The 24888-nt window shown below is 45.5% G+C and overlaps 1 protein-coding gene across 1 annotated transcript in view; it reads left to right on the top strand.

Annotated features, from left to right (window-relative positions):
• The first annotated feature begins 527 nt into the window (after window positions 1-527).
• Window positions 528-24888, top strand: part of PPP1R37 (protein phosphatase 1 regulatory subunit 37) — a 59782-nt gene continuing 35421 nt past the window's right edge. The window contains exons 1-4 of the mRNA XM_044305345.1: window positions 528-788; window positions 4778-5434; window positions 23147-23244; window positions 24202-24247. Coding sequence (XP_044161280.1) covers window positions 4834-5434; window positions 23147-23244; window positions 24202-24247 — 745 coding nt within the window. The 5' untranslated portion in view covers window positions 528-788; window positions 4778-4833. The remainder of the gene's footprint in view (window positions 789-4777; window positions 5435-23146; window positions 23245-24201; window positions 24248-24888) is intronic.

The following is a 24888-nucleotide window of genomic DNA, read 5'->3' as shown; positions in this document are numbered from 1 at the left end:
GGGGGCGCAGCTTATTAGGAAAGGGCGTGGCTTAATTCAAAATGGGTGTGGCTTAATATGTGCCATTTTGGGCCAAAATTGCACCACAATTCTGGCAAAAAATTCTCTCTGACTAAACCAATAGCTGGCATAGAGTCAGTGAAAAGTGCCTTTTTGCATCAGATTTCTCATCCAGCCTGAACTCCTGTGATAGATCTGGTGCAGGTCTAGTTTACCCCTTCCATAGGATTGGTAAATCGTCTCCATTATATCCCTAATACTGGGAATACTGGTGCATCTGTGCATGTACAGCCGCTCTGCAGTGCTACACTGCATGCTGGGATTTGTAGTTCTGAACCAATCCCTCCAACTCCACTGCACTGTAGGCGCTCTTCTCCACCTGCCATCTTTATGGTACGTCCCTTCTGCCTTCTCCGCTCCTCCTCCGCCTCTATGGTAGCTGCTGACGCGGCGAGCGCTGATTGGCTCAGCTGTTTTCTGGCGTCGCAGCCTGGCAGAGACCTGAGACAGAGACATGTGACCCGGAAACTGAGTTTAGACAGCAAGAGACATTCTTGGAACGACAGAGAGACAAACAAGGACTTGTGCGGAGCAGAGACACTGGCCTGGGGGGAAGAGACGGCTGTGAAGAGACTAGCCTGCACTGAGAGAGAGACTGCTCTGTGTCCAGTCACTGACACCTACCAAAGCCCCATAGACTTGCAGGAGCTAATGTAATACTGAGAAGCAAAGTACCACGGCTCCCGTGCGCTGTAGACATGCTGCAGGCGACAGGAAGGCACTGAGAGGTAATGAGACTGCCAGGTAGACATTTCTGGGGTGACATGTGGGTGGACATTGCCTGAGACCGCCAGTAACCGTAAGAGACAGCCTGGCTGATGTCATGCTGAATACTGCGCCGTAGTCGCTGTGAAAAAGTGCCTGGTGTGAACTGGCGCTGGCAGTCAGGTCCCAGAAATAGCGCCATTCTTTCCTACACCTGGCGCCGTTTTTACGCCTTTGTTATTAATTTTTTTTTAAGTTTAATTTGTCTCCAAACTTGGGGGTTGCCACTTGCCTCCGCTCGTCCAGACGGTGACCGCGTGACTTTATATCTAGGACCAGCGCCGTTCCCAAAATATAGCCATCTGGGGAGCAGGGAGAGATAAGCGTGGCCAAATAGCTGTGGCGCCACTTATCGCTGCAGACATCCAGGTAGATATTCATATTAAATCCCGATCCTATATTCCTAATTCCTAAACTTTTTTTTTTTTGTTTACTATTTTTCCAGGATTATTGAAAACAAAATGAATGAATGAGTGGCTTCCCCGTAGTAAGGCCACGTGCCCGCGGCCGTGTTACGTTTTTGGATGGGGCCTCTACTGCACCCCTGTAGGCCTCCGTTCTCTTACGGAGGTATCTTCTGGTTGATTCTGTATGGCGGGGTCTATTGAATGGTGTGTGTGTGTAGGGAGATCTTCTCGGCACATGGGGCCACCAGTCACTGGCAGCAGGGATGATGTCATTACGGATGTGCACAAGACTGGTAATAAGTAGTGTTGAGCGAACTTATGTTTTAAGTTCGGCATCTAAAGTTCGGGTTATCGAAGAATCGCGTTATGGATTCCTCTTCCACGGAATTTAGAATCCATAACGCGATTCTTCGATAATCTGAACTTTAAACAGAAGTTCGCTCAACACCAGTAATAAGGATGGGAGCAGAGTAAAGTCTGTAAAGATTTTCAAATTTAGAAATTTTCCCTATAAAACGGGATCAACTAGACAAGCCTCTACGATGCTCGCGTGTGCGCTGTGAAATTTTGGCAAAGTATATTGAAAAAGTTGAAGTCCATGGTAAAAAATCTGCAACCTCAGTTTGTCATGCTGCAGATTTTAAAAACCGCACCACAGGTCAGTTTCTGCATTGAAAAATTCAGCATCTTAGGCTTGAGCCTCATCCCCCACGGCTGGTACCATAATCCGCTGCAGGTTTTCAGTTTACAGATCGGCAATCGGCAGCATTTCCGCTACGTGTGCACTTAATTTTTAATTTTTTTATTTTTTACAGCTGTAGCGCCGCGTTCTCCCAAACTTTTGCATGGTATTCTGCCTGGGGAGGGGCTGAGAGGGTAGGATCTCGTGACCACGGCAAAATCCGCTGCCTATCCCATGGTAAAAACCGCTGCAGTTTTTTTTTTTTTTTTTTTGTTTTTTTTTTAAACGGTGCATTGAGTGGAACTAAAAATCAAGCTGGCTCCCACGGCGGCCTTCCGAGGTGTCTTGGAGCAGTCCGGAAAACCGCACAGGAAAAATCCTCGGCTGCGTGGACTGTCGCGCGGCCTCCCATAGAAAGCGCAGAGTTGACGTGGTTTTCTGCAGCAAATCTGGCCCCAAAAAAATATCGTATGAACATACCCAAAAGTTGTGCTTATAGGCCGCCGCCCAGGGTTTCCACATACGGCTGCGACTACGAAAAACCTGAATGCAAGTTTTACAGCTTGACTGACGAGTATGACTACTTTTTGTTAATTTAGTGGAAATGTTTTTTTTTTTTTCCTTTTAGGAGAAGTGAGACTACTTGACACTTAATAATCTGTCATACTTGTACTTCATTGTGGGCACGTATCTGCAGACCGCAGCTGTTATCAAGGCACTTTACAGATGGAATACAGTGACATTCATTTAATCGGTCGTCTACTAATCCAGAAAATCTGATAATCCAGCGCTCGTTCCCAGCGGAGAGCTACAGTGTAGTGTGGAATTTCACAGGAGCACGAGGAGAAGCCTGAGCAGAGAGAACACACTCTATAGGGATTGTCTGACGTGTATGGAAGCCTCCCCAGTGCCCCTAAGGCCTCATGCACACGACCGTTGTGTGTTTTGCGGTCCGAAAATTGCGTATCCACAAAACACGCATGGCGTCGTGTGCGTTGCGGAATTTACGGAACGGCGCGGACAGCCATTGATATAACTGCCTATTCTTGTCTGCAAAACGGACAAGAATAGGACAGGTTAGTTATATATATATATATATATATAATTTTTTTTTTTTACGGAGCAACGGATGCGGACAGTGCTGTTCGCATCTTTTGTGGCACTATTGAAGTAAATGGGTCCTCATCCAAGCCGCAAAAACTGCGGACCAAAACAGCGGTCGTGTGCATGAGGCCTAAATGTGTTAAAAAGAACATTTCATCTCCAGCGCTGCAGCTCCTGTTTGGCGGTACTGTATACGACAATGTCACCGCTGCAGACCAGAGGCGAGGTCGGAACAGCAGCGCTGGAGACAATGGGGACTTACATGGTGAGCGAGCGCACGTTCCTTTATTGATTGAACACATTTAGAGCACTGGGGAGAGTTCGATATAAAATCTGTATAGGCGTACATGCACACGGTGCAGATTACATGCGGAAAATCTGCAGTGTAGTAAAGTAGCAGCTAAGTGGATGAGATGTTCAAAATCTTAAGTGCCCCAATGCGGAAGTTTTCTGCTCTGATATTGACCTGCGGTGCTGATTTTGAGCTTTGCCGCATGTCAATTGTCTGTGTGGATTTTCAGTTCTGATTTCACCCTGCGAAAGGTGAGACCTGGGGCAAATCCGCAAGTAACGCAAACAGAGTGTGGTACGAAAACACAGCAGCAACCGTACAAGATCGGCATGGAAAATCCCCATTAGCTACACTACTGTATGCATGTACCCCCATGGGTCCGCAATCCGGAAGGTCCGGTGCGGAACGGAGGCACGGAAGCACTATGGAGTGCTTCCATGGGGGTTTCTCTAAATACAACATTTTTTTTCCCGGTGAGAACGGATCACGGACTCATTCAAGTTGAATGGGCCTGTATCCGTCGCGCCAGCCGCACGGATAGGGTGCCTTAACACGAATTTTCCGCAACTGAAATTCAGTTCCTTTCATTTGAGTGGAGCGGCGAGCAGATGGATTTCTGCAAGCCCTATCCAGGGGAATAGAAAGTATTTTCATTTGCGAAAAACTCTGCAACAAAATCGGCGGAGTGTGAAGCCGTCCCAGAGTATATCCTGGCAGAACCCCCCCCCCCCCCCCGTCACTTCTGATTGAGGTTGCTTCTGCAGCAAGTGCATGGATTTCTGCACGCTCCATTCCGATGAATGGGGACAGTCGCAGAAGTTTGTGCATCAAATCTGCCACATGTGAATATACTTTTATAGACATGGTTTTATTGCGGCTTTTCTTCCTTTATTGCAGCCTTCCTTCCTGGAGTTTCTCTGCGTTCTGCTACTAGTGAGATTTGTATTGTTTTCAATGACCCCCAGTCGTTGGGAATACTGGATAATCCAGCACTCGTCCGGTTTCCTTGATGCTGGGTTCCTGTCTGCTCTGATATGTCTGTCATAGAAGTACATTTTATTTCCTGTAATATAACAAGTCTGGAGCATCTTTTCTTAGACCTGTATTAAGCTGTTCCTCTGTTATTCCTCTTTAAAGTTTGTGAATAAATTGACACCTGAGCGTTACCAGTTGGGGGGGGGGGGGGTCTTTACATAATCTGGTACAGATCAATCAGTGCAGACTGTAGGATACACCTTTGACTGGGAGAATGGTAACACTTAGCTAGTATTCAGGTTATTCATAAATTTGTAAAAAGGAGGAATAACAGAGGAATGACACAATGTCAAGAGAAAAATGTTCCGGGATTTCTATATTATGGGAAATGCAAGCATTTACTAAAAGGGATGTGTCAGGAGACCCATCCCATCAGTTTTATTACATTGCTTTACCAATTGATACCAACAAGATGTTTTTGATGTATTACAGACTTCTGGTGCGTGAGCTAACGATGGCTTCCATGGCTGGATAGAGTACCTGCTACTATGGAGATGCCTGCAGTCTTGGAAAGTGCAAACCTTCCCTCTGAGGGGTCACGTATACAGAAGGAGGATACTGAAATAGAGGACAATGGGGACGTATTTTACACACAGGAGGGGACAGGTGACGAGCAGTGTCCCAACCAAAACACTAAACAAGAAGACGGCACAGATGACGTGGGCGAGGAGCCCGCTCAGGTTGATGGTGTAGACGATTTAGCAAATGTAGATACGACGAGGGTGGAACTAAACGTGGAAAGTTCTTCGGGGGCTGTAGGTTCCCTGGGTAGTGCCCAGGAAGAACAGACCATGGAATTGTCTTCCGTCATCTCATTACCAGTCAGCCAGGACTTGGAGGCCTTGCCTCACAGGACCGAATTGGCTTCTTCCAGTCCGGATATTACAGATGAAGCAAAGGTTGACTGTGATGAGGGACCTGCAGCCACTGCAGGAGAGGACCAAGGGAATGATACAAAGGGGGCCAAAGAGGAAGGAGCCCCAGAAGAGGAGAATGGTCGCAGTAAACAGGGGCCGAAGAGAGTCACGTTTCCTAGTGATGATGACATTGTATCTGGTGCCCTAGAACCCAAAGACCCGTGGAGACATGGTGAGGACTGTGAACCCTTACTTATTTCCGTAACTGTTATATTTGCCTAATTTCTGAATTGTTTTGGGGTAAGTGCTGGCAGCGACCTCTTGTTTCTGGGGGGGGGGGATTTGGACTGGAAAAGCCAACTAGTCAGATTCTTGCTTTCCCTAACAGCAGCCTGTGTGCAAGCCCCGTAGACATTACATTATTGTTGGTTTGGACTAGATTGGTCTCATTTTATTTGGTGGGCACCTTTGTGCTGCGGATTCACCAGCATTGCAGATTTTACAGATTTGCCACAGAGTTCTGCTTTGTTGTATTCGGTGAAAAGCAAGTTCCTATTTAACCTTGGGACGGAATACTTTGTTGAAGGGAACTTTTCGTGAGGATCTAAACTCTAGCCTGTTATCCATCCTGGTGAAAGGTTTATATTGATGTCCTTTTGGATTATGACAGATTCAGCATAATGCAGAAAAAAAACAAAAAACTTGACCTGTAAGAAGTCCTCCTTTTGGCTTGGTTGACATCCCACAAGCTGGGTACATCGCCACCACATCCAGCACATGCGCAGTGAAGCAAGGTGTATTGACCTCAACTCAATATCCACCCTGCGCATGCGCCAGATGCCCTGGAGTTGGCTTGGGATGACACACCCGGCCTATGTAACCTCAGTGAAGCCAGGAGGTGAACCAGCCAGGTTAAGGTACCAAAATAATTTGGGAAGATGGACCTTATTTTGCCCAGCATTGGATGTCATAGTGGGTTTTTCTCCTTGCTGAAAATCTGTTTCCTACATCTAAATGGGGTTGTTTCTGCAGCTGATGGGTTTCTGCAAGCCCCATTCAGATGAGTGGGTCAGTGCTGCAACTAACCTACCAGTAGGGATGAGCGAATCGACTTCGGATGAAACATCCGAAGTCGATTGACATAAAACGTTGTTCTAATACTGTACGGAGCAGGAGCGGCATACAGTATTAGAATGTATTGGCTCCGATGAGCTGAAGTTATTGCAACTTCGCGCAATAACTTCATAAATTAATTTGTACTGTAAAAAACAATTTCCCGAACTCGGGTTCAGTACTAAGTGGTACCTTGCAACTGAACCAGATTTCGAGAAATAGTTTCTTACAGTACAAATTAGTTTTAAAAGTTTTATTGTGCGAAGTCCTGCGAGACTTCGCGAAGCAATAACTTCAGCTCATTGGAGCCAATACATTCTAATACTGTGTGGCGCTCCTGCTCCGTACAGTATTAGAATGAAGTTTCATGCAAATTGACTTCAGATGTTTCATCCGAAGTCGATTCGCTCATCCCTAGTTACCAGTATCAGATCGGTGGGAGTCGGACACACAGCACTCCCACCAATCAGCTGTTTTGGGCTACTGCAGTGCCGGAAACAGAAGGCTCTGTACGCTGTGTAGTGTCCGTGCCGGAGTGGTGCACCGCCACGATAACCTGTTTCCTGCAGCCACGGCACTGGAAACTATACAGTGTACAGAGTGGAAGCTTCATTTTAACTAAGTCTGAGCTGCAGTACCCCGGCATAGCCCCTACACGGTGTACAGCGCCGCCGGCCTCCTGCTCCATACAGTGTATAGTTTCTGGTGCGGTGACAGCGGCTGCTGAAGCAGCTCATCGTAGTAGTGTTGCGAGACGGACCCCACAAATCTATACCGAGGATAGGTCATCAATATCTGTGTCCTGGAAAATCTGTTTAAGGCTTCGGCTACAATGCGATTTTGGTCGCTTTACAAGATGTCACACCCAAGGGTCGCAGTGCTAGCCTATAAATGAATGGGATCACCGTGCGACAAATGTTCGCCATGACCCCAGAATTGCAAAAAATCCCAACACTGCTAGATTTCTTATGATTCTACTGTCGTGGCAAGCGTGTGAGTCAGGCAGCACACCCCGTTAATTTCTATGTTAGTAGCGCTACACTGTTATCCTTGGGCGTCGCACAGCTAAGATCGCAGCGTAGCCGAACCCTAAGGCCACCTGCACATGTTGCGGAATAAAGGCGGGGGAAAAATGCTGCGTATTACAGTACCAGCAAAATGCTGTACACAAATCTCGTGTACACTTTGCTGACATGCATTGCGGATTTCAAAATCTGCAGCATGTCAATTATGTTTGCTGTTTTAGCTGCAGATCTCACGATTTCACCCTTTTCAATTGAAGAGTGAGATCTGCGGCAAAACCGCAACAAATCTGCACCAAAAATCCCTATTAGGATTGGTATGGATATGCTCCAGAAACGTACATAAATCTGCACAGATCAGTGCGGATCTTATGTGTTCACCTGCACTTGTGTGCACTGCAGGTGGCCTAAGGGTACATGCACACGTTCAGGATTCATGTGCGGAGAATCTGCACTGAAATCCGCAGGTCTTCGCAGGCAAATCTGTGCGGTCAATCCGCATCAATTGGTGCAGATTTGCGTGCAGATTTGGTCCGGATTTTACGAAGTGTATGAAGAAAATCCGGTCAGGAAAAATAAAATAAATTGACATGCTGCGGATTTTAAAATCCGCACTGCAGGTCAAAATCCGGGCAGAAAATAATCCACGTTGTGTGCATTGAGAATTTCAAATTCTCATAGAATACAATGTACATGACCTATGGTACGGCTTTTTCACATGCAAATCCGCACGGAAAATCTGCACGCAATCCTGATTGTGTGCATTTCGCCTAAAAGGTTTTGTGCAGAAATGCCCCCAAGATGGTGACATTGGGGAGAGATTTGTGATCCTAGCAATCCCTGCGCTCTGATGGTGTCTGTACAGGTCTTTCCAGTTTACCAGGCATCTAATGATTTTTGTCTACAGGGACAATTCTTTTCCATTCTGATCACTTCAGCGTCGCCCATACACTTTAACACGTATGCTGTACAGGAGAAGCACCGCTCTGTTTTTCCTGCGGTAAATAACATGGGGTCTGTCACGACTGACTGAAAACAATGGTGCAGTGTGAGCTCCTTAGACAAGTACCAGCCACCAAGCGAGTAACCCCAGCCCCGCAGAGCTACATCGTCCTGGCCCTATAGTATTACATTCCTCTGAAACCAGATCTGACCTCGTTCTGGGCTGATTAATTATAAATCAAACCCAGCACTTATTCGTTATTTATTAACCGGACTCGCCATTCTTGCACTGAGAGCGGCGATTATCGTGAAGCTTTTATTTCAGTGTGTTTGTTCTCTTTTTACGGAATGACACTCCAGGAATTTTTTACTTCTTGTCCAAGGGATGTTTAATTTTAATCCCATTAAATGGGCAAAAAAAAAAAAAAAAAGTCTGTCCAAGGGTATCAAAGTGAACTGGAGATTAAGCGTTTGAGAAATATCGGAGTCAGCAGGTTCTTTAAGTCATACTCCTCTTCTGTATCGCCTGCTGCCTCGTCAGCAGTTTGTATTCGGCAGGGAGAACACAGAGGTTGCTCTTTGCACAATGGTATGTAATGGTGCAAACTATTGTTCTGCACCCGTCTGGTTAATGGGTTCAGGGCATTGTCTTGTTGGCAGGTGCATGTGCCCCTGGTAGTATCGCCCCAGCTATGTTTCCAGGGTAGGCTGCATTTAGTCTACAGGGCACATCTACTGAACACCCCAGGCTTAAAGGGAGTCTTTCACCTAAACTGACCATTATAGAACACTAACACCATGATCTGCATTATAGTCCCCATATTGGAATGCTACTTACCGCATAGCTGTCCGTCGCTTATTTTCGCTAAAAAACACTCTTATTCAATATGTTAATTAGGTTCTGAAGGTGCCAGGGGGCGGCGTTTATGCGGCCGGTGCCCAGGCCCCTCATCGCTTTTCATATGAAACCCCTCTCCTTTCCCCCCCCTGGCCCGCTGCTGGCTGACCTGTTACATGTGCACTTGGCAGCTGAAGGCATCTGTGTTGGTCCCATGTTCATATGTGCCCGCATTGCTGAGAAAAATGGTCTTTTGATATATGCAAATGAGCCTCTAGGAGCAACGGGGGCGTTAGCGTTACACCTAGAGGCTCTGGTCTCTCTGCCACTGCCGCGCCCTCTGAACTTTGACAGGTCAGGCAGTGAAAACATCTTCGTTCTTGGCCCCGTAAATCAAAGTGCAGAGGAAGCAGCAGTAAAGCGGAGCCTCATGGTGTAATGGTAACGCCCCTGTTGCTCCTAGAGGCTCATTTGCATATAGTAAAACATCATGAACATGGGACCAACACAGATGCCTTCAGCTGCCAAGCGCACATGTAACAGATCAGCCAGATTTATAGGTACAAAACTGCTGACAGATTCCCCGTTAAAACAAATGGAGGGGACCTGATCTTTCTTTCCTAGAGAGCGTCCATTGGGTATGAATGAACCGTTGCATATTAGATGGTCGAGCAGGCCCAAAATCAGTGGGTTCACCAACATTCAACCTAATGTGGTATGGTCGCCTTAACTTTTTGGAAATTTAGCAGATTATAAAAAACTGATTTGATCAGTAAAATGAACATTTTGGAGTGTTTCTGCAGTGTGATTTTGATTCTTGATGAGATGTGCCAGACTCTGGAGCTGCTCTTGATTTGAGTGTAGGCCGCGCTTCTGAGTCATCTGATGATGAGCACGATGTCCAAAAAGTGTCAACATCCCTGAGTCAGAGTAAGGCCCCATGCACATGGCCGTTGTTCACTGGCCGTGTGCGGGCCGTGGAACCGCGGCCTGGATCCCTTCCTGTGAGCTGGAGCGCACGGCGTCACTGGTTGCTATGACGCCGTGCGCTCCCTGCTGCCGCCGCAATACAGTACTACACTGGTATGATCTATACCAGTGTATTACTGTACTGTGCCGGCAGCAGGGGGCGCACGGCGTCATAGCAACCAGTGACGCCGTGCGCTCCAGCTCACAGGAAGGGATCCAGGCCGCGGTTCCACGGCCCGCACACGGCCGTGAACAACGGCCGTGTGCATGGGGCCTAAGGGGGAGAGACCGGAACGCCGTGGTCGATAGAAGAGACGAGCTTTGGAAAACCAAAACCTCTGTAGAGAAGATCCTATTTATGTCTTGTCTGCTGGTGTAGGAAGAACCTACCTTCTGTCCCCTGGACTTGTCCAGATGTACATGTAGATACCTTTTTTTTTAAATTAATCTTTATTTTACAAAAACATAAAGTTAATACATAGACCAATATCAATCACACTAGTATAAAAATTATACCAATAAACATCATATCCATCGCATCTATGTATAGAGTATACAAATCATAAATAACCTTCCCCCCCCCCCCCATTAGCTGCTGTTCCCCTCAATTCAGTAAAGTACAACATACAGCACATACATTAGATATTTCTACGTGGCTCTGCGTGCAACTCTCTGATTCCTTTCACTATCCTCGTAAATTTTAATTTGTTGAAGGTATGCACCCCACTCCTTAGACGAGGGCTGGGAAGCAGAGCCCCAATACCTGACCACTATAGCTTTCGCTACCATCAATCCCCTCATCCAAATCCGCCTAACCTGATGGGGAACTTCCGTTTCCGAAGTATAGTCTCCAAAGATCACTATCAGGATCCCCGGATTATAGTTCATAGAGGATTCCTTTTGTAAAGCAAAGAAAACCTCTTCCCAATATTTTCTTATTTTACTACAACTCCAAAGCATATGTGCAAAATCAGCGTTCACGTAACCACATTTAGGGCAACAACAGTCCCGATCCCTATTTTGGGGGAACTTTCCTTGGGTTTTGGGCGTATAATACAGTCTATGAAGGATCTTAAATTGGATCAATCTATGAGCACTGGATACTGACGCCTTTCTCACATTCCTGTAGATAGTAGGCCACTGTAAAGAGGGGCAATTCAACTCTTGCTCCCATTTACCTGGGGCCTTAAAAGGTGTTACAGTAGCCAGTGCCATTCAGAGTTTAGCATATAATCGAGATAGTTTCACCTTCTGGTCCTTCTGAGCGTCACAATAATCAAAAAAAATATTCTCTTGTGGAAATATACGGCCCCTATTCCTAGAGGCTTCAAATACATGTTTCAAACGTGCATACATGAATAAATCTAATGGTGAAGCATCAACCAACCCAAATTCCGAAGGTGATTTAAATCGACCTAAATAAAATAGGTGAGACACCCTATTGATGCCATTACGTGTCCAGTAACCAAACTCTGTAATTTTAGAAAATTCCTCCAGCTCCCCATTCCCCCACAGAGGGGTGAAAACAAATGGGCCGGAAACTTTAAGAAGCTCCTTCAACCTATTCCACACCCTCTGTATTGAGAGAGGGATCAACAAGGTTTTTCTCATTCCCATAAACTCAGTTTCTAAACATGAAAAAATATTTTCTATTGGTTTGTCCATGACTTTATTCAAATACCGTAAAAGTAAACTCTTTCCAGTTACAACACCGCTGAATCTGTGTGCAAAAATAATAACCTTGAAAAAAAGGAAGTGACAGCCCACCATCTGCCTCCGACAACCATAGATATCTCTGCTTTATACGCACCCTCTTCCTGCCCCAAATTAGATCATTAATCAAAGTCTGCAATCTATAAAAGAAAATATCCTCTATCCAAATGGGAGAAGCACACATCGGAAACAAAACCATGGGCAAAATAACCATCCTGATCAGTGCGATTCGGTCTATCTGTGCCAGTATCAATTTCCGCCAGGCACCAACCTTAGTCCTCACCCTATCCAGCTCTGGGGCCAGATTGAGCTCACAATATCTACTTATGGGAACCCCTATCTTAATCCCCAAATAATCTAAGGTATCATTGGGGGCCAAAACACGAACTCGGCTCTCTACATCTACAGCTTTCCGATTCAGCGGGAGGAGCGATGACTTTGCCCAGTTAATCATATATCCTGATAATTTACCATAGTATTCTATTACCTCCATAACATACGGAAGGATTTTCCAACCCTGATCTAAAAACAGGATCACGTCATCTGCATAAAGGCTTATTTTATCGCTGACTCCCGCCACCCCAAAGCCGTCTATACCCCTCTCTAATCGGATCTGACAAGCCAACGGTTTCCCTCTCCGCATCATGACAGGAGAAGTAGTGATACCATTGATATTAATATATGCAGCCGGCTGTTCATATAACATTTGAGTCATTCCCAAGAATGAGTTCCCAAGACCAAAATGAGACATTGTAGCCCACAGAAAAGACCGCTCCATCCTGTCAAACGCCTTCGCGGCGTCTAATGACAGGATGGAGTGGTCCACACCACCCCCCACAGACAAATTCAAAAACACCCTATATATACTGGACTGGATATGGCGGCCCGGGATAAAGCCCGTCTGGTCAGGATGGACCAGATCAGCTATAACCCTCTTCAATCGACAAGCAAGAATTTTGGCGAAAATCTTGTAGTCCGTATTTAAAAGCGATATAGGTCTATATGACCCCACATCGCATGGATCCTTATCCTTCTTTAGGACCAAAACCATCACTGCCTCTCTGAATGATGGCGGTAGAGAGCCAAGTACGCAGGAGTCATTGAAGACCCGAAGAAGGATTGGAAGGAGAGACCTGGCATGGTACCTATAGATTCGAAAGGTAATCCATCTAGTCCTGGAGAGGAACTATACTTTAAGGACGGAAGAACCGCTTGGAGTTCCTCCAGAAGGATGGGGGAGTCCAGTATTTCTCTATCCTGAATAGTTAATTGGGGAAGCGCCAGTTGTTGAAGATATTGATCCATATCAGTGCGACTAAACATAGACTCAGATTCATAGAGGGTAGAGTAATATTTCACAAATTCTTCTCTAATCTCTTCTGCAGATCTCGCTCCATTTCCCTGTAGGTTCCTAATTTCTTTTATACTAGTGTCCTCTCTCTGGTTGGCCACCAAACGAGCCAAAAACCTACCCGTTTTACCAGACTCGCAAAAATGATTCTGGCCCTGAAATAACAACTTGTGGTGTGCTTTTTTATATAAAAGTGTCTTAAGCTGAGAGTTAGCCTCCTTTTTAATTGAGTGATGAAATGTTCATTATGACTGTCAATCAGTGCGCCCCGTAAACTCCTTACTGTGTCTGTCAATTGATTTTCCCTCTGTCGTGTTTCCTTTCTGAATCTATGAATTTTGTTAAAATACAACCCCCTAATATGGGCCTTCAACGCGTCCCATACATGATGAATATGAGTTGAACCTACGTTGAAGCCCCAAAATTCCTGAATATCCTGGTCTATTCGGGATTGCTCCCCAATCACCTCAAGCCAATGCGAATTCAATTTAAAAGTTCTTCCTACGGATGGAGCCTCCACAAACACAATCAAAACTGGGGAATGATCCGAGATTCCATGGGGTTCATACCTCATCCTCTGGATCCGACCGCACAGGTCCCGGCTTGCAAAAGCCAAATCAATACGGGACATAGACCCGTATGACTGGCTAAAACATGAAAAAAAATTCTTATTGCCATATAGGTAGCGCCAGATATCTACCAGCGCCAGCTCCTGGCACACAGCAGTTAGCGGGGACCCACTGCGACCGTGCCCAGAGAGTGAAGAGAACCGATCCAACTCAGGGTCCGGGACTGCATTAAAATCCCCCACCACCAGTAAAGAACATTGATTTTTGGTAGATATATATTGACCTAAATGGGAAAGGACCGTTGCTTTAAATGGAGGGGGATGTAAATAAACGCCAATATTACCTCCTGTCTTTTCCAATACCCATGTAAAAATACATATCGCCCTTCTTTATCAATGGAACTATCTAGTGGCTGGAACTCCATCCCTCGATGAATATACACACTAACACCTCTTGCATAAGAGGAATAACAAGCGTGGTAAATCCTATCAGCTGTAGCATGGGTCTCTATTAGTGCCACAATTGCGGGCAGATGGCGGACCACAAGGTCAAAGACCACCGTCCTCTTCACTCTGTCTCCCAGCCCTCTCACATTCCAACATAAGATATTACACGGCATATGATATGAGTAGAGGTATCGCTAATCTCAGCGGAGAGGCACGCAAAACCACATAACAGAGAACAGCAGCCAATCCCTCCCTAAAACCCACCCCCAAACCCCCCCCTGCATGGTTGACAAGGCATTTTATAATACCCATCAACCTCTCGCCTACCACCAAACCTCCCCCCCACTACCTGTAGATACCTACAAGTTGAAACAGTGGTCATGGCTAAAGTCAGGCTGGTGCAGTGTTATTGGACAATATCGGCTTGTTTTAATGGAGAATGCATTTTCGGCTTCCCTTCAGTTTAGAAGCTCCTGGGGCAGGGTTGTCAACAACCATTACTCCTTTCTTCTGGGAAATACATGGACAACCAACATTTTTCATAGACTGTGTAGAAAATACAGAATTAAAGGGGTTGTCCTATCGCCAGGAAAGGTCATTCAATATCAGATCGTGGGGGTCCGGCACCCGGCCTCCCTGCCGATCAACTGTTTGACAAGGAGGCAACGCTCGCACCCTGGTTATTACACTGCGTGTCATCTCCTGTGGAGCAGCGACGTAGTGTAAGTACATGTACTCGTCCCCATTCAAGTGAACGGAGCGAGTACTTCAACGGCCAGTGTAATGAAGAGGAAGCGGCGCTCACATGGAGCGGGAGTGCCGGGTGTCGGACGCCCACTGATCAGATATTGATGACCTACCCTGATAGTTCATGAATATACATGGCAGAACAATCCCTTTAAATAGGTTAAACCTTTTTTTTCACTACTTGTGTGTTTTCACGCGACCATATGTTCGGTCCCATTTATTTTCATGGACCGCACACGGATGTCATGCTATTGTGCAACCAAGCCTCCCCTTATAGAACATGTCCTGGTGTTGTTTTGTGGACAGGAATAGGTGTTTTTTTTCAGTGAGGCCTGTGAAAATTGCAGGATGCACGCAAACCACATCTGTAAAACGGAAACTGTCATGTGAACGCACCCTTAAATGTCGGACTTTCTTTCCTTTCTATAGATGGGCAGCAGCTCATCAAGCATCTGCAGAAAATAGACCTCACATATGGTATATGGCAGGATGGCCAACCCAAGGCTCTCCAGCTGTTGCTAAACTACAACTCCCAGCATGCCCAGACTGCCTACAGCAGGGCATGGTGGGAGTTGTAGTTTTACAACAGCTGGAGGGACACAGGTTGGCCATTCTTGGTATACATTTCCTCCTCTGCTGTCTAGAGAGAGGTACTGTACAGCTATAGATTTCTATGAATTTAGAATTGGGGGTGAATGATTGAAAGATGTCTGAGCCGCGTCTCTATGAGACCACTATGCCAGGACTGAGGGGAAGAGAGCAGCTGGAGCATGATGGTCCACCTCTGAATGCAGGAGAAGGTGCACCAGAAGTGTAAGCACCAGGGGGCGTTACCACAGAGGAAAACGTAATGTATGTGCGGAAGTGGAAAATATATTTATTGCATGTATAATGCAGTAATACTTCATATGAAGTGCCCTATTCATTGCCAGGGCACCTTACTGCGGTCATGGAAGTAAACCGTGGCTGCACTAACAAGAGCGTGGCCTCTCTTCCATTTCAGAGCTATTGCAGTCATACCTCCATTGGCCCATGTCGTACATACCCATTTAAGAAGACCTGTCTCCTCTCCTGACATGTCTCCGTGTAATAATAATTCTGGAGCATCTTTTGTTATGATTCCTTTATTATTCCTACTAGAAGTTTATGAATGAATTACTAGCAGTTAGTAATAAAGGTCCAGATGGGTGTTACCAGTTGGAGGGGGGTCCCTACACTGGCAGCACTGATTGGATAGTATCAGACAGTACATGGACATATCCCCACGTGATAATACCTAGATGGACCTTTTATTGCAGACTGCTGGCGATTCACTCATAGACTACCAGAAGGAATAATAGAGAAATGGCACAACCTAAGAATAGATTCCCCCAGAATAAAAGATTTGTAGCGGGGCAGTAGATCTGCGGACTGAAGAAAATGTACAAACGAATGCGGGTTAGAGATCAGACCCAGGAAATATTGTGCAATTTGGAAGCGCCGTATCAAGGTCCTGTTTAATTGGCGCCTTGTTATAAAAAGGAAATAAAAAAGACGACGTATTTACACAGGAATGTAACCTATGATAACCTGTAATATCGGTCCCATGGAGTGTACATAACCAGTGTATTACAATATAGACTCTGCTGTCATGTAGTCCGTCATGCATATTCGCTTCTCTGCAGCGGAGAGCAGGATTGAAGGGGTCATCCGGCAGGGACCCAGTCACTGGGAGTGATTGTAAATTTAGTGCAGACATGATAAATCACGTGATGAGCCCAAATTTTATTCTTAATATTAAGAATAATTAACGCATTTTACAGCAAGATTATTAGTTATAATTACTGTATTTTTCAGACTGCGTAGTGCACCAAAAATGAGCTTAAAACTTTGGACCGTATTTTGTAGCCTCGCTCAGACTTGGGGTGCATTCACACGATCGTATAAATGGATCCGCATCCATTCCGCAAATTTGCGGACCCATTCATTTCAATTGGGCCGCAAAAGATGCGTACAGCTGTCCGCATCTGTTGCTCCGTTCCGTGGCCCCGCAAAAAAGATAAAACATGTCCTATTCTTGGGCGGACAAGCTTAGGCATTCTCTATATACCGCTGGCCATGTGCTATCCACAAATTGCGGAACGCACACGGCCGGTATCCGTGTTTTGCCGACCGCAAAACACTTAGTCGTGTAAATGCACCCTTAGGGTTCATGCAGACGGCCGCTGCCCCGCCGTTCCGTGCATTGGGGACCTCAAATTGCAGTCTCTAATGCACGGGCAACATCTGTGCGGTTTCCGCAGACAGGTTAAGACCCATTCAACTTAAAAGGGTCCGTGATCCGTCTGCACCGCAAAAATATAGTTCAAATTTTTTATTATTTTTTTGTGGTGCGGAGGCACAGAGAGAAACCCCACGGGAGCACTCCATTCCGCACGAACCTTCTGGATTGCGGACTCATTCAAGTGGGGCCCATATATTGCGGACCCAGACGGGCCGAGGCCATCTGTATGAGCCGTTACCTTGTGGTCCTATTTTTTTATTTTTTTTGAAGGACAACGGTTCACGGACCCATTCAAGGCTGTAAAAAAACACGGATGCACACAAGATTGGCATCCGTGTCCGTGATCCGTAGGTTACTTTCATACAGACGGATCCGAAGATCCGTCTGCATAAAAGCTTTTTCAGAGCTGAGTTTTCACTTTGTGAAAATTTAGATCCGACAGTATATTCTAACACAGAGGCGTTCCCATAGTGATGGGGACGCTTCTAGTTAGAATATACTATGAACTGTGTACATGACTGCCCCCTGCTGCCTGGCAGCATCCGATCTCTTACAGGGGGCTGTGATCAGCACAATTAACCCCTCAGGTGCCGCATCTGAAGGGGTTAATTGTGCGTATCATAGCCCCCTGTAAGAGATCCGAGGCTGCCAGGCAGCAGGGGGCAGACCCCCCCCCCCCTCCCTCCCCAGTTTCAATTTCATTGGTGGCCAGTGTGCGCCCCCCGGCCCCCCATCCCTCCCTCTATTGTATTTTGTAACCTACGGACACGGATGCCAATCTTGTGTGCATCTGTGTTCTTTCACGGACCCATTGACTTGAATGGGTCCGTGAACCGTTGTCCGTCAAAAAAATAGACCTGGTGGTCAAGGGTAGTAAAGGGGTTGAATTCTTCACTACCCTAAAACAGCGGCACAGGTTTTTCTTATAATTGGGAAACAGTCTGCAGCTGCCTGGCCTTCTTGACTCCGGACTGTAAGGCCTCATGCACACGACAGTATTGCTTTTTCAGTGTTTTGCGGTCCGTTTTTTACGGATCCGTTCCGTTTTTTGTTTCCGTTGTGTTTCCTTTCCGTTTTTCCGTATGCCATATACAGTATACAGTAATTACATAGAAAAAATTGGGCTGAGCATAACATTTTCAGTAGATGGTTCAGCAAAAACGGAACGGATACGGAGGACATACGGATGCATTTCCGTATGTGTTCCGTTTTTTTTGCGGACCCATTGACTTGAATGGAGCCAAGCACCGTGATTTGCGGACAAGAATAGGACATGTTCTATCTTTTCACGGCACTGAAATACTGAAATACTGAAACGGAATGCACACGGAGACACTTCAGTATTTTTTGCTGAACCATTGAAATGAATGGTTCAGTATATGTTCCGTATACTGAGCTCAAAAAACGTCCAGTATACTGAACGCAAAATACTGTCGTGTGCATGAGCCCTAAGGGCGCCTTCACACAATGCAGATTTTGTTGCAGAATTTTCCATGAATAGGGCAGCAAGCACATGGAATTTTAGTCGAGGAAAATTCTGCAACAAAGTCTGCAGCGTGTGAAGGCGCGCACCCTAAAATGTGCTTCTCCTCGTGTGAAAGAATTGGAAGAATTTGTGAGTTTTACACAATTATTTTTTTTTCTGCAACATAGGGTCAATGGAGGAGATTTATCAAAACTGGTGCAAAGGGAAACAGGATTCCACCTTTTAATTTTTCAGAGTTTTCCTCCCTAACAGCCGGTTCAGACCTGAGCGTACTGACCTGAGTGCTGTGTATGCGCGATTCTCCGGCGTCTCACATACGCGGCTCCGGTAGTATGCGAACGTCTATTGTCGCGCGTTCCCGGAAGTCTATGTACAGGAACGCACGATAAGACGCCCCAAAGAAGCTCCTGTACTTCTTGGGGCGTCGGGCGTTTTACAGCGCGATCGTACGCGCTGTAAAACGCTCAGATGAGAACCATTCCCATAGGTAATCATTGGTTCTTGCCTGTTGAGCGTTTTACAGCGCGTAGGAACGCGCTGTAAAACTCTCATGTCTGAACCCAGCCTTAGGCTAAATGCACACGATCAGAATTGCGTGCGGAAAATCCGCACCGTAGGTCATGTACATTGTATTCTATGAGAACTTGAAATTCTCAGTGCACACGATGCTGAATTTTTCCGCGTGAATTTTGACCTGTGGTGCGGATTTTAAAATCCGCAGCATGTCAATTTATTTTATTTTTCCTGACTGGATTTTCTTCTTTCACTTCGTAAAATCCGCATGCAAATCCGCACCAATTGATGCGGATTGCCGCACAGATTTGCCTGCGAACACGTGTGGATTCTCCACACATGAATCCTGACCGTGTGCATGTACCCTTAAAGTCCCACACACATCACAAAGAAAAGTGCCGGTCAGGTAATAGCTCTTGTGTATATAGAAGACGTGACTGCGCAGGTTTATAACGTATAGCTACTACAGATAAGACGGGCAGGTTTGGTGGCTTTTTGCATGAATTTTTTATTTTTATTTTTCTCCTGAAGAAAGGACAGCTGTGAATCTCCTGTGTGGGATCCACCCTTGGTTCAGCAAAAAAACTAATCTGCTTTGTTTGAAAAAAAGATCTTTTTATAAGTGGCCCCCAATGTGTGTGTGTGTGTGTGTGTGTGCAGAAAAACTGCTTATTGTCAAGTTTTTATTCTGGGGGAATCCAGTTTTCCTATTATATGGGGAGATTTATTAAAACTGGTGTAAAGTAGAACTTGTTTAGTTGCCCCTAGCAACCAATCAGATTCTACCTTTAATTTTCCAAAGGAGCTGTGAAAAATGAAAGGTGCAATCGTCCGTAATGACCTGCTCTATAAAAATATCACATGACCTAACCCCTCAGGTGAACAGTATAAAAAAAAAAACTGTGCCAAAAAAGCTATTCTTTTTTTTGTCGCCTTCATCACAAAAGTGTAATACCAAGCGATCAGTCATATACACCCCAAAACAGTACCAATCAAACAGTCACCTCATCCTGCAAAAAAATGAGCCCCTACATAAGTCAATCGCCCAAAAAAAAAAAACTATGGCGCTCAGAATAAAGAGACAAATGTATTTATTTTTTTCTTCAAAAAATTATTTATTATGTAAAACTGAAACAAACAAAAAAGTTGACATATATTTTGATATCGTTGTGTCGATAACAACTTGCTCTATAAGGCTAATTTCACACTAGCGTTGTTTAAATCCGGCGTTCAATTCCGACACCGGATCTGCCCGCCTGATCCGGAAAAACGTGTTAAAAACGGATTACATTTGAATCCTGATCAGGATTTTGATCACAATGAAAAAAATGCATTGGAAAAAACGGATCCGCCATTTATGGACTTTTTTTTCACATTTTTCGGGGTTTAACATGCAAAAGCCGGATCTGGTTTGACGGCGTTAATGCAAGTCAATGTGAAAAAGACCGGATCCGGCGTTCAAAGTGTTCAGGATTTTTGGCCGGAGGTAAAAATACTGCATGCTACGGTTTTCTGAAAAGCCTGATCAGTCAAAAAGACTGAACTAAAGACATCCTGATGCATCCTGAACGGATTGCTCTCCATTCAGAATGCATTAGGATAAAACTGATCAGTTCTTTTCGGGATTTGAGCCGCTAGGACGGAACTCGGCGCCGGAAAAGAAAAACGCTAGTGTGAAAGTAGCCTAAAAAATAACACATGATCAAACCTGTCAGTTGAATGTTGTAAAAAATAAATGTGCCAGAACATCAATTTTTTGGGTTACCTTGCCTCACAAAAAACATAAGAGTGGTCAAAAATCATATGTATTAGGGATCGACCGATATTTATTTTTTAGGGCCGATACCGATATTCTGTGAATTTAAATATAAAATTCCTACGCAAATCTGCTGAAGTGTAGATTTTTTTTTTTGTAAATATTTATTTTTCATTTATAATTAATATATTTTTTTTTTTAACTATTAGCCCCCTTAGGGACTAAAACCCTTGTCCTATTCACACTGATAGAGCTCCATTAGGGTGAATAGGACCTCACACTGACCCTGCTGCTCTGTGCTTTGTGCACACAGCAGCATGGAGCTTACCATGGCAGCCAGGGCTTCACTAGCGTCCTGGCTGCCATGGCAACCGATCGGAGCCCCACGATTACACTGCTGGGGCTCTGATCGGAACTTCCACGGAGGAGGGGAGAGGGGACACTGTGGCCACTGCCACCAATGATAAATACTGGGGGGCTTGGGTGGGGGGGACTGCGCTCCCAATGATTAATACTGGGGGGGGGGGGCGCACTGCGCCACCAATGAAGATACCTCTCTCATTAATTCATATACAGGAGGTGGGAGCTGCAGAATCACATAGCCGCTCCCGACCTCTATGACAAGTAGCTGCGATCTGCGGTAGTCAACACCTCAGGTGCCGCACCTGAGGGGTTAATTACCGCAGATCGCAGCTACCGGTCATAGAGGTCGGGAGCGGCTATGTGATTCTTAATAGAGGTCGGGAGCGGCTATTGATTTCTATTATGTAAGCCTCACAAAGTGACTTCACACCTGAACTGGTCCTTAAAAAGTGGGTTTTATTCCTTCTAACATCCAAAAAATGAAATTACAAAATGATATCACTTTGTTTTAAAAGCAGAGTAATTGAAAATTTGGAATTTTTTTTATTTTTTTTATTTATTTTTTTTGTAAAAGTTTTTTGGGTAATTTTTATTTATTTTTCTCATAAAGAAAAATGACATATATTGACTCAAATTTATGACTATCGTGAAGTACAATGTGTCACGAGAAAACAATCTCAGAATGGCTTGGATAAGTAAGTGTTCCAAAGCTGTTCCAAAGCTATTACCAACATAAAGTGACACATGTCAGATTTGCAAAAAATGGCCTGGGCAGAAGGGCAAAAACTGGCCCAGGGTAGAAGGGGTTAAGCAAAACTTTTATTTTTCTGCTGGTATCGGCCTTCCCTTCCCGTGTTTTACATTCAAGTTGAATGGGACTAAGGCCTCATGCTCACGACCGTTGTTGTGTCCGTTGTTCCGTTTTCCGTGATTTTCTGCGGACCCATTGACTTTCAATGGGTCCGTGAAAAACTCGGCTATTGCACTGTTTGTCATCCGCGTCCGTGATCCGTGTTTCCAGTCCGTGAAAAAAAAATATGGCCTGTCCTATTTTTTTCGCAGACAATGGTTCGCGGACCCATTCAAGTCAACGGGTCCGTGAAAAAACAGAGGCACACAAGATTGTCATCCGCGCCCATTTTTTTCCTATCATTTTGCATGGCATGGATTTTTTTCTACTTTCCTTCATGTCTGGTGATCCTCCAAATATAAAGGAAGACACACGGAAACAAAAACAGACACGGATCACGGAACAACGGAAACCCCTTTTTGCAGACCGCTAAAAAATACTGTCGTGTGCATGAGGCCTAAGGCAGATATGCCCCAATGTGGGTGTTTTTATGAGGATTTGTGGGCGTTTGCGGGGCGGGAGGGCGGTTGTTAAAATTTTATATGAATGGGGAGGTATGTTGGGGTAGATTCAGTTACAGGAGAAATCGATGGTTGTATTTGACCGGTGCAGATAAGAACCGGATTTATTGCTCATAGCAGTCAATCAGATGGCTGCTTGGATTTAAAGACCCTCTTTGACAAGGTTTCACCTGCACCCTTTACCCGTCCTTGCTACGCCACCTGGTCCTGCTAAAATCGGGAAGTTTAACCAACTTTGCTATTATGTCTGTGGGTAACCTAACTCCATCCCAGCCCTGACCACTGGCCATGTCCTGCATCCCCACAATAGATGTAGCGGCAGGAAGCTTTATATAGGAGAGTATATAGCAAGGGTTTTTTATTTTTCTGTTTTATAACTATTGTATATTCCCACAAAACCCCTCTCTGTGCACATATGTAAACGGAAAACGTTGCATTTAATGACGAGGGAAAGATTCACATGCTTCTGTCTTTCTGTTTAGCCCAGAACGTGACTGTGGAAGATGTCGTCACGTCCTATACACAAGCCTGCCAGAAACTGAACTGCAAACAGATTCCGAAACTTATCCGGCAGCTTCAGGTAAGGTCGGCTGCGTAGAAGCAAAAACTATATGGAAGTAGTCGTACCTTACTGGCACCAGGGTGTTCTGGGGAAGGCTAGACGAAGAAGTATCAGTGGAACCTATGCAACTTCAAACATTAAATATGTAAAAGTTAGTCGGCTCAATTTGCCATTTTACATGTTGGAGCAGGGATGCTCAACCTGCATCCCTCCAGCTTTTGCAAAACTACCACTCCCAGCATGTCTGGACAGCCTACAGCTATTAGAGCATGCTGGGAGTTGTGGTTTTGAAACAGCCGGAGGGCAGCAGGTTGAGCATCCCTGTTAACAGTTAGAGCAATTCCCGTTAGAGATGAGCGAATCGATTCACTTATCGGAGTTCTTTCGCAGCTGCTCCAGATGTCGCCCCCCCTCCTGACAGGGTGGGGAATCTCATCTGGCCTTTTCAGTCTCACACCTTCGCTGTTGCTTCGAGTAATATACAAGAGCAGTATCTGTGCATGCGCTGCTACCTGGAAGCATAGCAGCCCATGCACAGTAGCACTAGCAGCAGAGCCCCTGCTCTTGCACCGCTACTCTGAACATCGGCACAGGCACGAGATGTACAAATTGATTCGCTCATCTCTAACTTCCAGCTCTCCCCAACAGCAGATATCAGGGAATAGAGGGATTGGGGTATGGATTTTAACACATGGAGGCTTAGTCCCTTCTCGCCATTGAAAAAAAACACACGCATGCATGTCAAGGATGCATGTTTATGGTGGAGTCGGGAGAAATAGCTGGCAGCCCAAACAAGTCTTCAGCCAACAATTATTTCACTTGTATGGCCAGCCTAAGAAGAAAACGTTTGTACTTCTCTGTGAACGTCAGGCTTACTGCAGAGCAGTGTGATTGAGCGTCCTGGTGGGCCCAGTGCTTTGATCCAGTTTATAAAGTTTAACGTAGTCTAATTCTGGGTTGCTCTGTGTCTTGCAGGATCTGACTGATCTTTCAGGGAGGGTTGAGAGCCTGGATCTCAAGGGTAAGGCCTCTTATTTTGAGAAGGATTCTGTGGTCTCCTGGAACCATGTCAGACTGTAGTCTGATACTGCAGTCATAGTACCATCCGCCTATCCCCCTGCTTCCCGCTATACTACCGAAGGTTAGTAGACCTCATGCAAAGCACAGAAGGTATAACGGTGCATCTCAGAGCAATCTGCACCTTCTACATGCATCAGCTCTGTTCTGCATTTGCAGAATGCGGAGTACACATCCTGTACACATTCTATGGATCTGTACTCCGGATGCTGCAAAAGTAGAGCATAACTGGTTCAAGTGGAAGGTGCATATCACTCTGAGAAGCATCGCTGTACGTTCTGTGCTTTGAGTGACGTTTAGGTACTCTTTAATGGACAATTGGTGTTTTAACTACAGTATCACACTACACAGTGTTTGTGCCCTCTGCCACAGCTATTGTGCCCTCTGGTATTGTATTGTGCCCTCTTTCTATTCACATTCAGAACATATCACTTACTGTGTCCGGTAACAAGGGGTTGTCTGGGCTTTTTCATATTGATGACCTATCCTCATCAGCTGTATGAGGAGAAGGTGCGCGCACTGCACATGCGCTGTCTTCCTTCTCTCTTCCTGACCGCTGCTGCTGTCCCATAGACATGCAGCAGT

The sequence above is a fragment of the Bufo gargarizans genome, chromosome 9 (genome assembly GCF_014858855.1).
Source record: "Bufo gargarizans isolate SCDJY-AF-19 chromosome 9, ASM1485885v1, whole genome shotgun sequence".
NCBI classification, from domain to species: domain Eukaryota; kingdom Metazoa; phylum Chordata; class Amphibia; order Anura; family Bufonidae; genus Bufo; species Bufo gargarizans.
Note: the sequence above shows the minus strand (reverse complement) of the source record. Positions and strands in the feature narration are given on the sequence as shown.